The sequence below is a fragment of the Phascolarctos cinereus genome, unplaced genomic scaffold (genome assembly GCF_003287225.1).
Source record: "Phascolarctos cinereus isolate Bilbo 61053 unplaced genomic scaffold, phaCin_HiC Scaffold_9;HRSCAF=440, whole genome shotgun sequence".
Taxonomy (NCBI): Eukaryota; Metazoa; Chordata; class Mammalia; order Diprotodontia; family Phascolarctidae; genus Phascolarctos; species Phascolarctos cinereus.
In genome coordinates, this window is record NW_027556402.1 from 25,565,886 (window position 1) to 25,578,480 (window position 12,595).

The 12,595-nt window shown below is 36.5% G+C and overlaps 1 protein-coding gene across 3 annotated transcripts in view; it reads left to right on the forward strand.

The window, feature by feature from the left end:
* Positions 1-11,536, forward strand: part of CFAP299 (cilia and flagella associated protein 299) — a 433,380-nt gene extending 421,844 nt beyond the window's left edge. For all 3 annotated transcript variants that reach the window (XM_020988357.2, XM_020988358.2, XM_078148347.1), the window contains one exon: positions 11,341-11,536. In XM_020988357.2, the coding sequence (XP_020844016.1) occupies positions 11,341-11,436 (96 nt within the window). In that variant the 3' untranslated portion in view covers positions 11,437-11,536. The remainder of the gene's footprint in view (positions 1-11,340) is intronic.
* The last annotated feature ends 1,059 nt before the right edge of the window (positions 11,537-12,595 follow it).

Sequence of the window (12,595 nt, forward strand, 5' to 3'; positions counted from 1 at the left end):
AGTTATCAGAGCAGAGCATTATGGCAACATCAAAGAGCAGAGATTTCTGAGCACTAAACTTTCTTCTTAGCCGGATTTGTTGTTTGTCCTTCGTTCCTGAAGAGGACCATGACATCAGGAAGATGATGCCATCACTTGCGAGTGAATCGGATTTAAGTGAGGGAGGGCTGTGCAGTCACCAGACTCACTTTCTCCTCCAGAACCGTCTGGGCCCAGTGGCCAGATATAGGTCAGGATGACTGGAGATGACCCCCTCTCAGCTTGATAATAATATTATTTAAGGAAGGCCAGATAAGACACCACCAAAGAGAAATAAATGGTTCCCATATAAAATTCCAACATTAAATTCATTCATAGCATCTGAATTAACAGAGGTAGTATTGAACCAGAAAGCGTACTCTGAATTTTCCTTTTACTTTACAAACATATGTAAAATTACCTATTTTTTTAGTTCTTAGCATCTCCATGAATGACTTATCTGCCTTTTGGGAGAGATAAAGTGTAAGAAGAAGCACAGAGGGAAAAATACACTAGCATGACAACCAAAGACTCAGTAAAATATGTCCCAGACAGCAGGACACAAAAAAGTATTTTTACCATGAAGTCCAAAACTCCTTCATAGCTCATACAACTGAAATGCTTCTGATTATAAAATAAGTTCACTGGAAACATCAAAGACAGTTTTATCCTTCTTAAGGCTTTTTTTCCCCATAAAAAAGTGTTGAATTTCTGATATCTGCAGCATGCATATGCATGGTAAGAAAATAAAGTTTTGAGAATTTGTACTTTTAATCCAGCATGGAAGAGGACTATTTAAGGCACTGGCCACTGGAGGTAAAGGAAGTGAAGGGAGAGGAAAATACCCCCTTACTCTAGACAAAGCATTTGCTGCCTGCTTATTGACCTTAGACTGACAGGCCATGGACCTCATCTTCCTCGGTCACATCATGCCTCAGGCCTTTAGAGCAGTTTCCTAGTAAATGGTGTTTCAAATTGAAAAGCCACAAGTTAGAATGCAGCTCTTTGATGAAACTGGAGTTAGGAAGAGGATGGGTATAGCCCCCAGCAATGAGCGCTCCTCTGCACTGACAGGCTGAGAGCTCTAATTTGCTATTCCCAGATGAAGTTATCTCTCTCTGTGTGGTTCAGTGCTGAGTCCTTATGTAACAGCTTCTTGGGTCACCAGTGTTTCTGTTTGAAAATACAAAATAGGGGCAGCTAGGTAGTGCAGTGGACAGAGCACCGGCCCTGAAGTCAGGAGGACCTGAGTTCAAATGTGACCTCAGACCAAACACTTGACACTTATTAGCTGTGTGACCCTGTGCAAGTCACTTAACCACAACTGCCTTAAAAAAGAAAAAGAAAAAGAAAAAAAATGTTCTTGAGCTTTCAAACATATCTTTGGACCATCCTGAAATCCTGCCCCTTAACAAAGTATAATTAAAATTCCCCAGGCTCTCTGTTAACTCTGCACTACTTTGTGGATTCCCCCTGATGAACATTCAGGAATTCCTCCTCACTGACCTACTGCTGGCAGCATGGGAGGCACCTGGGGCCTGGGAAGGACCCCCAGGGGAACTGGGGAAGCCCTACAGCTCTACTGCTATTTTCATGCCTTTGAGTCCTTTTGTTGTTTAATAATCATCCTGTCTACTTTCCTACTCAGAGAACTCTCCCTAGAAGAGAGGGAAAAGCATTTTTACCAGAATTTCACTTTATTTCACATAGAGAATGACCACACCCACGTAATATCTAATACAATATATATAATTACACATGTTGTCTACAAACATTTAATTTAAAAAGAAAGCCCAGATTTCCAGATTCCCTGGTCACCAAATATCCTTTCCATACCTTAAGCATCCAAGGAAGTTGGCCAGAGCTTTGTAAACTGAAGAGATACAAAGGGGTCAATGGGAAGAATCAGTTCCTGATCTTTAATTGCAAGGTCCCTTAGAGTTTTTATTCTGTACTCTCCATGCTCCTTTTCTGCCTCATCTTTCATCATTTTGGTTTGATTCAACTGATAGCACAATTTCCCATGCACCTCTGTGGGGTTCACATCATAACAAACCAGTTTTTTTTTTAACTTCTTCTGAGTAGCTACTGAGATCTTCTCCCTTGTAACTTTCTCCACCTGAGCTCAGAATGAGAGTGAGGATTAAGGTTATCTTGGCTATCAGAAAAGTGACAGTTTAAAAGTTGGGGGGGAGTAATTTCTTTTGAAAGAAAGTGGTGCTATGAAATTTATAAATGTTTTCATCCTTATGTGATTTTGTTGTATGGTTCACTTGCAAAAAGCATTTTTCTGCACACTTAAAAAACTTAGAAAAACAGATTCCTAACCTATTTTTGAGTCTTCCAAATGAGTCTTAGTGAGTTTTTGGATCTATTCGTTAAAAATATCGAAATGGGATAGAGCAGCCAAGATGAAAAAGTAGAAGGAAGCTATATACAAATCCCCCAACCAACTACCCAACTTCCAACTTCCTCACATCTTTTCTACCCCACCCCCTTGGTTCCCCATTGCCCATCCCAATTGCCATATGTTTTCCCTCCCCACCCCACCCCCAATACTGTTGTTTTTTATTTCAATCTCTGGAGAAGGGAAGACCTTGGATTCAGCTTTCTAGAGGTGAGGAGTGAAGAAAATTACCTCAATGTGGTCCAGTCCTCGGAGGTTCAGTTTCTGGACCAAGAGAAGGGCCAGCACAGTCTAGTCCTGATCTCTGATTCCCAGAGGAGAGAGTTTCCAGGCAAGAAGAGTCTGAGCTCTGGACTATCTGCAATCTTTAATCCCTAGAGAGAGGAATCCAGGGCAAAAATATGGACCTTAGCATGGTTCCTCCAATATCCAAAAATGAGTAGACAAAAAAACAAAAATAATGAACTATTTTATTGCAGGAATGTCCAAGATACAAGCCCAAAAGAGAATAACCCTAAAACATAAACAAAAATCTCAAAGAAAAACAGAGATCACCCACAAGATTAGAATTCCTAGAAGAAATCAAACAAAAAAATTTAAAAGAGTTAAAATTACATTATAAAAGAAGGGAGAAAATAGAGGAACAAATTGGAAAAGAAATTTGAACTGGGAAGGAGAGACTTGGAAAGAAAGCTAACAGTTTAGCAGAAGAGTTACAAAATTCTACCAAAGTAACAAAAAAAAAAACTCTGAAAAAAAATAGAATCACAAATAGAAGTTAATGACTCTATAAGAAAATAAGAAATACTAAAAGCAAAAAAACAAGCTTTAAAATGGAAGAAGATGTAGGGCATCAAATAAAAAACAACTGATCTGGAAAACAGATTAAGAGACTGTATAAGAATCATCGAGCTACCTGAAAGCCATGACCAAAATAAAAAGCCTGGATATCATATTTCAAGAAATCATTAAAGAAAACTGTCCACATATATTGAAATCAGAGAGCAAAGTAAAAGTAGAATTAATCCAGTGATCACCTCCTGAAAGAAATCCCAAAATGAAACTCCCAAGAATATCAGAGCCCAAATCCAGAGCTTCAAAGTCAGAGGAAAACTATTGCAAGCAGCCAAAAAGAAAGAATTCAAGTAACAAGGAACCACAGTGAAGACAGCACAAGACTTAGGTACCATAATAAAAGAACAGAGAGCATGGAATATGCTCCATATGGCAAATGATATAGTTCCACAACCAAGAACAACTTACTCAATAAAATTGACTATAATTCTATAGCAGGAAAAATATATTGGCCTTCAGCAAAATGGAACATTTCCAAGTCATCCTGATAAAAAAGTCAGAAGAAATAGAACTGTGATATATGAGCATGGGAATAAATTGAGACATAAAATGATAAATACAAGTAAGCAATTGGAAGGGACTTTGTGTGGATGAACTGTTCACATTCTAATATTTGAGGAGTGGTTATATGGGATTCTCTTCAAAACCATGATGTTATCAGAGATCATAGAGGGAGTCAAAATGAACCAAACATCATTTTTAAGTACCCAATATGAACTAGATACTGTGCTAAGTGATAAAGATACAAAGAAAGGCAAAAATTTAAAAAAAAACCACAGTTCCTCTTCTCAGGGAGCTCACAGTCTAATGAATCAAGTAAGACAGAATGTATGGGAGTGATTTTGTTCTGTTTTAATAATTTTGAAAGGACAAAGAGAGGAACTGGAGTGGGAGAGAATGGTAGGGGAACTTATCTCACATAATCAGTATGTACAAGTCTACCAGTGTGGAAGAGGTAGGGGGAGCTGGTGTCACTGAACCTCACTTTCATCTGAAGACTGGTAGAATATACACATATATACATGTGCACATAAAGTTTGCTGAAGAAATACATTCAACTAAATAGGGAAGCAGGAGGGAATAGAGAGAGGAGAAATGGGGAATTAGAGAGTAGATGCACTAATAATAAGCAAAATAACCCTAAGCATGGAGGAGGGAAAGTGAAGAAAGAAAACAAAAACAGGGAACAGTACAAGAAAATAGGAAGAAGGGAAATATACAGCTAATGATTATAACTGTGATTTGGAATGGGATACATTAACCTATAAAATGGAAGAGGATAGCAGAATGGATTGGAAAGAAGACAATATATTGTTTACAAGAAATACACTTAAACATAAAAACTCATAAAGTTAAAGTAAGGGTTTGGAACAATATCATGCTTCAGCCTGACAAAAAAAAATAAGGGTAGCAATCATTATCTCGGAGAAGGCAATAGTAAAAATTAACTTAATTAAAAGAATTAAACAGGGAAACTATATTTTGCTGGAAGACAGTATAGAGCAGTGGTGTAAAACTCAAATAGAAACAGGAGCCAATAATCCATACATAAATGTTTCTGCAGACCACATATTAACTTAGTTTTAAAATAAAATGTTATCTATGTTTTACTGTATTTTTATTTATTTTGTTAAATGTCCCCAATTCTATTTTAATCTAGTTTGGACTACCCAAGGGAGTGTAGTGGGCAGCCTGTTCCCAGTGAGCCGCATGTTTGACCTTTCTGCTGTAGACGATGAATTAGTTTCAATATACAACATATGCACCAAATAACATAGCCTGTAAATATTTTTTGAGAGTTAAATTTTATAGGCAGAAAAAAGAGTAAAATTATAATAGTGGGAGACCTCAATATAACCCTCTCAGAGCTAGAATATATTTTACAACTTCACAAGGAAGAAATTAAAGACCTGAAAAGTTGGATATATACTCCATCCATCTCCTGGCTCCATGCATCTTCACTGCTTATCTCCCATTCCAGGAATTTTATTTCTGCCTCTTTGCTTTTACCTTCTTTCTTCAAGTCCCAGCTAAAATCCTACCTTCCACAAGAAGCCTTTCCCAATCCCCCTTAATTCTAATGCCTTCTTCCATTAATTATCTACAATTTATCCCCTGTCTTATTTGTTCACAGCTGTTAGCTTATTTATTTATTCCATTGGGCTGCGCTTTTGAAAGCAAAAGCTGTCTTTATCTTTTTTTGTATTCCCAGCACTTATCATAGTGCCTGGCATATAGTCAATGTTTAATAAATGCTTGTTGACTTGATATGATAGATTTCTGGCAATTTTGAATGGGAACGGGAAAAAATATTCATATTTCTCAGCTGTGATAAAAAAAATTGACCGTGAACGTTCAGATCTGTAACACATCCTTTCTTAAACACAATACAATAAAAGTTACATGACTATCTGTTGAAGAAAAGATTAAAAATCAACTGGAGACTAACTTAATCTTAAAGAATTGGTGGTTCAAAGAATAAATCATAAGAATGATAATTTCATTAAAAATGAGACAAAACACCAAAATTTTCATGAGGCAGCCAAAGTAAAACTTAGAGTAAAACTTATATTTCTGAACACTAGCATCATCAATAACAACTACAACAACAAAAGAACAGATCGATGAAATCGTCACAAAGTTTTAAAAAAGTAAGAAAATCAACAAAAATATAAATAGTAAATGAATAAATAAAACTAGGAGCTGGCAGGGTGGGGTTAAAACAGAGAATAGATAAACCATCTGCTAATTTGATTAACAAAATGAAAAAGGGAAGCCAAACCACAAATACCAACAATTAAACAAACAAAAAGAATTCACAACAAATGAAGAAATCAAAGATATTATTTGAAACCTGAAGCTAGACTTCAGCAATATCTGGAAAAGTACTAAAAAGCAGAGACATCATCATCTTGCTGACAAAGATTCATATAGTGAAAGTATAGTAAAAAAAATTGTTTTTGCAGTAGCAATGTATGGCTGTGGGAGTTGAACTATAAGGAAAGCTGAGTACCACAGAATTGATGTTTTTGAGTTGTGGTGCTGGAGAAAGCTATTGAGAATCTCTTGGACAGAAATGAGATCAAATAAGTCAATACTTAAAGAAATTAATTCCAACTATTCACTGGAAGGTCAAATACTGAAGCTGAAGATTAAATACTTTGGCTACACAATAAAATAGAACTCATAGGAAAGTCCCTGATGTTGGGAGAGAGTGAAGACAAAAGGTAAAGGGGATAACAGAGGATGAGATGGCTAGATACCATCATGGAAACAACAAACATGAACTTGGACAGGCTTCGAGAGGTAGTGGAGGGTAGAAGGCCCTGGTGTGCTCTGGTCCATGAAGTCACAAAGAGTTGGAAATGATGGAATGACTGAACAGCAAAGAATGCAGGGTGCCCATTGTTACCACTTCTATTTTATAGCACTAGAAATTCTAACTGTATGTAATGAGACTTTTAAAAAATGAGGGAATAATTACAAACAGAGGAGAAACAAAATTATCACTTTTGCTTGTATTTAGTATAAAGATATATTTAGAGAACTCTATAAAAAAAGTCAACTAAAATTAATTTAAATAATAATTTTGTGAGGTGGAGTCAGGATGGTGGCATGAGAGGCAGCATTAGAGCCTAGCTCCCCACTATCCCTTCCCCACAATGATCTAGAAAATGCATGAGACCACATTCTGATAAGGAAAACCAAGAAAAAGTTGCAATGAGTCATTTTTTCAGCCCAGAGTTAGGAAGGTCTTAAAAACTGGGGTCAGAGTCCACCCAGAAGCATGCAGCACAGAGCTTTCCAGTGCCCAGGGACTGAAAGGGGGCCAAGACAGGACACTAGGGCACAAAGAGAACTCGGGGCTCCCTAAGTTTGGCAGGTCTGTTGCCCACTACCCAAGTTCTGGGTCACAGATTCAGGGCAGGGAGGAGCAGTCCTGAGTGTGGACTGAAGCAAAGAACAAGTTCCTGAAACTTAACTGTATGACTCTCTTATGAAGTGTAACAATGACTCAAGTCTAGCTTTTAGCCCAGAATCTAAGCCTGCAATGTTATAATTAGGGCAGGAGCCCCAGAACAAAGGGGAGCCAGCAGTTCAGTTACTTTGAACCTGAAGTGTCTCTCAGTAAGCTAACAGTGACTGAGTCCAGCAGTGATCTGCCAAAACTCTCAACCAAGGACAAACCCAAGCCTGGGTCAGGAACTTGTAGAGCTCAAATCGAGGGCAATTGAACAGATCTCACCCTGGATTACATGACATGGGGAATACTGACCTTAATTTATCCCTTTTAGAGCTAAATAAACCAAACCAAAAATAAGCAAGGAAGAAGGTAAGGAGATGAACTCTGGAGGATATTAAATAGAAATAGGAATTTGCCTGTTCCTCAGCTGTTTGTAGCACCTTCACAAAAACTGACCATGTAGTAGGACATTCAAACTTCACAAATACAGAAAAGCAGAAATAGTAAATGTGTCTTTTACTGACCATAATGCAATAAAAGTTACATTTTATAAAGAACCTTTGAACCAAGGATTAAAAATTCATTGCAAACTAAATAATTTAGTTATAAATAATGAGTGGGTCAAAGAATCAAAGAAACAATAATTTCCTTAAAAATAATGACAACATTGAAACAATATACCAAAGTTTGTGGGATATAGCCAAAGCAATACTTAGGGGGAAATTTATATCTCTAAATCCTTTCATCAAAGAAAGAGAGAAAGAGCAGATCAATGAATTGGGCATGCTACTGAAAAAATAGAGAACCAACAAATTAAAGACCCACAATTAAACACCAAAATAGAAATCCTAGAATCAAGGCAATGATTAACAAACTACATAGAATATCAAATCAGAAACTAATGCTGGGAAAGTGAGTAAATTAAACAGATAATATTATGGAGCTAGGTATGCCTAAGACACAAATCTGAAGGGGGGGGGAATTCCACATCATTTATAAATAAGTCTTCAGAGAAAACCACAGATTTACCAAATGCTCCATTGGAACTCCTGGAAGTAATGGAGCAAGGTGGTTTTTTTTAAAATGATGTTATAAATTAAATGGAAGCTCAAGAGGAAATTCTTAGAAGGAGGATAAACAACTTAGTATAAACAACTTAGTATTACATATGAAAAAACTTCACTTAAGTAAGAGACTATAAAAATTATATTAGACCAGATATGTTATTGGACATGACAAATGGATGAATTTGTTTTGCATAGCTATGTGTAGTTGTTACCCCACACCACCCTCAAAGAAAAAGAATCAGTAGCCTTATACAGATTAGAAAATAAATGACATTATTTAAAAAGCACCTATTTAAATAAGAAGCTGAAACTAAGTTTACATATATGCATGAGATTAATTTTTTTTAAAACAAGTTACAAACATGCAATCAGACAGAATAAAAACAAAAGAAATAGTAATAGAGATAAACAAGAAAATACCATACTTAAAAGAACCTAGGCCATGAACCAATGTCAGTATTAATCTTATATACATCAAATGGCACAGCATTTCAATTCATAAAAAAATTTAATAAGTGGACGAAACACAAATAGTAACAATAGCAGTAGATTTTTATAGTCTTTTCTTAGATCTGAATACATCTAACAAAGGTAAGCAAAAGGGGAAATGTGGAACTGAACTGATTGATCCAAGCTAAAAGATTTATGGCACCTTCAGAAAATATAATGTACATTTCTCAGCATCATATGACACCTTGACAATAATGTAAATGCATTAAGTCACAGAGAAATTACACAAAAACAAAACACATCTTTAACCCAATTTTAACCCAATTAACTGTAACTCAAAAGGGTAATTCAGAGACCAGAAACAAACAACTCAAGCCCAAATTAAGACTTAATAATGAAATTCTAAATAAGTAGTAGATCAAAAGACAGATCACTATGAATTACCTGAAAGCCAGACCTCAGAGGAAAAATTACATCTATAAAATATACATTAACAAAATAGAAAAAGAGAATGTTAATAACATGAACTAGAAATCCAACAAATTCCCAATTTAAAAAAAAAAGGAAATCTTGAAAAGTAAAATGTATAGTTACTTTGCAAACAAAAAAAGACTATAATATAACTGATAAAACTAGAAGTGGCCTCTTTGAAAATAGTAACAAAATATATAAATAACAAGAAAATAAGACAGGGACAGGAGAGACTCACAACTGACGGTGGATTGGATATTAATGGGTTATTTGTCTTTTTTAATTGATCATTTGTTTAGATGTATGATCTCTGTGTGCGGTGTGGCCATCTTAAATTTTAAATTTTTAGAAGATGAAGACTTAATTTTATCTGTAGAATAGCTAGCACAAAACTACATGTAAATATATGCCTGTGAATCTCTCTAAATCAGTGGGTCGTCACATGGGTTCCACAGACCCCCAAGGTAGCTATGACTGGATTTCAGGGGCCTATGAACTTGGACGAAAAGAATGTACATCTTTATCATAGCTTTATTTTCACTAATTTTAGCATTTTCTTCAATTATGAAGATAGGCAAAAGAAACCCAATAACGTAAGCAGAACTTGTGACTGCCACAGTAGAAATCACAGATTTTTTCTTATCACATTACAGTCCTTGCTGATACTTTGAAATATACTTTATATGGGGCAGCTAGGCGGTGCAGTGGGTAGAGCACCAGCCCTGAAGTCAGGAGGACCTGAGCTCAAATCTGGCCTCATATCAAACACTTGACGCTTACAAGCTGTGCGACCCTGGGCAAGTCACTTAACCCCAATTGCCTTAGAAAAAAAAGAAATATACTTTATATGTTCATCACTACTTGAAATTACTAGTTGTTGTTGGGGTTTTTTTGGCTCACTGCTAGATATATTACCGTACTACAACCTGCTTTATATAATTTGATGATATTTCAATGTAATTTTAAACGTAACTTTTTTCATTGTAATCCTACGTATTTTATTTTATGCATTTAAAAATTTTATTCTGAAGTCCAGAGGCTTCACCACTGCCAAAGGAGTCCATGACAAAAAAGGCGGGGGGGGGGGAAGAGCCCTTGTTCTGAATGATGATGCCTCAGCAGTATGCCACTACAGGTTCTTAGTATTTCCAAATAATCTCTGTGAGTACTGAAGGGGAAGTTATAGATGGCTCAGTGCATAGAGCACTGGGCCTAGAGCCAGGAAGACCAGAGTTCAAGTCCAGCCTCAGGCACTCACTAGCTGTGTGACCCTGGGCAAGCCACTTACCCCTTTTTGCCTTAATCTATAAGAAAAGGAAATGGCAAACCACTCTAGTATCTTTGCCAAGAAAACCCCATGGACAGAGTGGTTCACGGGGTCCTGAAGAGTCAGACACAAGTGAACCATTTGCTATCACTTTTTAGATTTGCAGCTTTAGCACTCAAGCTACTGGATTCTTCTGTGGGCTGGTAATAATTTCGCTTTATTCACCTTTAATGGTCATTTCCACATACAGGATATGTAGCCACAAGGTGGCATTCGGTGTCTTAATTCACCTAATCTTGTGTCCAAACTATAAAGTACATGCTTTGTCCGAGACTGTTATCTGCCCAAAGATATCCTCTTAACTTGCTTTACTGTTTCTCAGTTCTCTCCCAGTATTTTTTTTTCATCTTAACCCAGCACAAGCAATAATTCTTTTCTGATTAGCAACTCCTCTTTCCTGATCTTCCACCCTTATAGTAGAAGCAGAAAGGAAGCTAGCAAGCCATGCAATTTCCATCTCTATGCTAAAAGTACAAAAGTCCATCTAAATTTTTCTAGTCTTAGAAAACGTATTATCTGCCTTATTTTCTTTTCAAATAATCCCCGAGGCTGCCATGAAATCCTAACCCATTCCTCATTGTGCTTTGTCGGGTGGGAGGGGGGGACACCTTGAGTTGCAAGTCACAACCTCAAAATCTGAATTGTCAGTCCTCCCAGCCAAAAAGCTTCTAAAGAAAAATAATTCTCTAAATCCACAAATTGTTGATTTCTCTAAGATCTAACAATGAAATGGAAGGAAACTTTCTTTGAGAGCTCATGATGGATATGATTTGTGTTTCAGGTTCACCCAGGGGATAACTCTACAAGAACTCCTATCCAAACTGACCTCTACCTACAAGTTGTCATCTATGACCATGTTTCCAGAAGAAAGACTTAAAATTCAACATCGACATAATACTGGGTCATTTCTGTTTCTTCACAATAAGTTTAAATCACAAGACTTGTAGCTATGAGGCAAATAAAGACATTTGAAGAGATCTTTCTCTTGACTGCCTTTTGATGAATACAAGGGTAACTTTTACAATCTGATTTGAGGTTTTTCACTACAAAAGTCCTTTCATGAACATGGAAGCCATATTGAATGAAGCAGCTCACATGAGTAAAAATCGTTGATGTTTCAAAGATGTAATAATCTGTGACATTTCTAAGCCTGGGGTTTTTAGTAGCACATAAGAATTGTGAGAATTTCTATTAGTGATAAATTGAATGTAATGCAGCTTTATTCCACATAGCAAAAGCCTTTGACAAATGAGAAGATTGATAAAGTACTTATGAGATGCAAGATCTACTATGGCTTATAAGGATAAAGTTTATATATTTCTTGAATTAAATAATGCAAATCTGGAGCATTGAGTCATTTAATTCTGTATGTAAAAGGCAAATTCAGGGATGATTATGCCTGCATGACCCTGAGCAAATTGTTTGACCTCTCTGGGCTGTTGTTTCCTTATCTGTAAAATGAAAGCGTTGACTTGATTGACCTTTCTGCTCACTTCTAGTTCTAACCATACGAACCTATAACATCTCAGGACATGATGTGTAATTAATAATATTTTCAACATGATCCTGTGACTGGTAGTTGGGAGCTCCATTCCAGTTAGGGATGCTAACCTTCATAGAAACCTGGTAACATTTTGAGGAATTGATGGTTCAGGGGGGAAAAAAAAGCAAAAAGCATGTGATCAAGGAGGAAGGTTAATCAGAGAGGATGCTGCGGGCCAAGAGCAGAAGAATGGCCAATTAAAGAATGATTTTTTGCACAGGATCAAAGGAGACACCATTAGAGTGAAAGTTCAGATGCCTACCAGTATAGCAATTTTTACCTTAAACTGTAGGGTAAACTTTAATCCAGTTAGTAAAAAGCCTTTTACTTCCAATTATCAAAATGGTGCTAAATGGGTTAGAGGGTAAATTATCAAAGAAGGATAGTGTCCTAGTAAAGGAGCTTGTCGATTTGAAAGGAACAAAATAGGGACAGCTTGGGAATGAGACTGAGGGTAAAAATAGTGAAGATCCTGATCATGGTGAATCAAGCC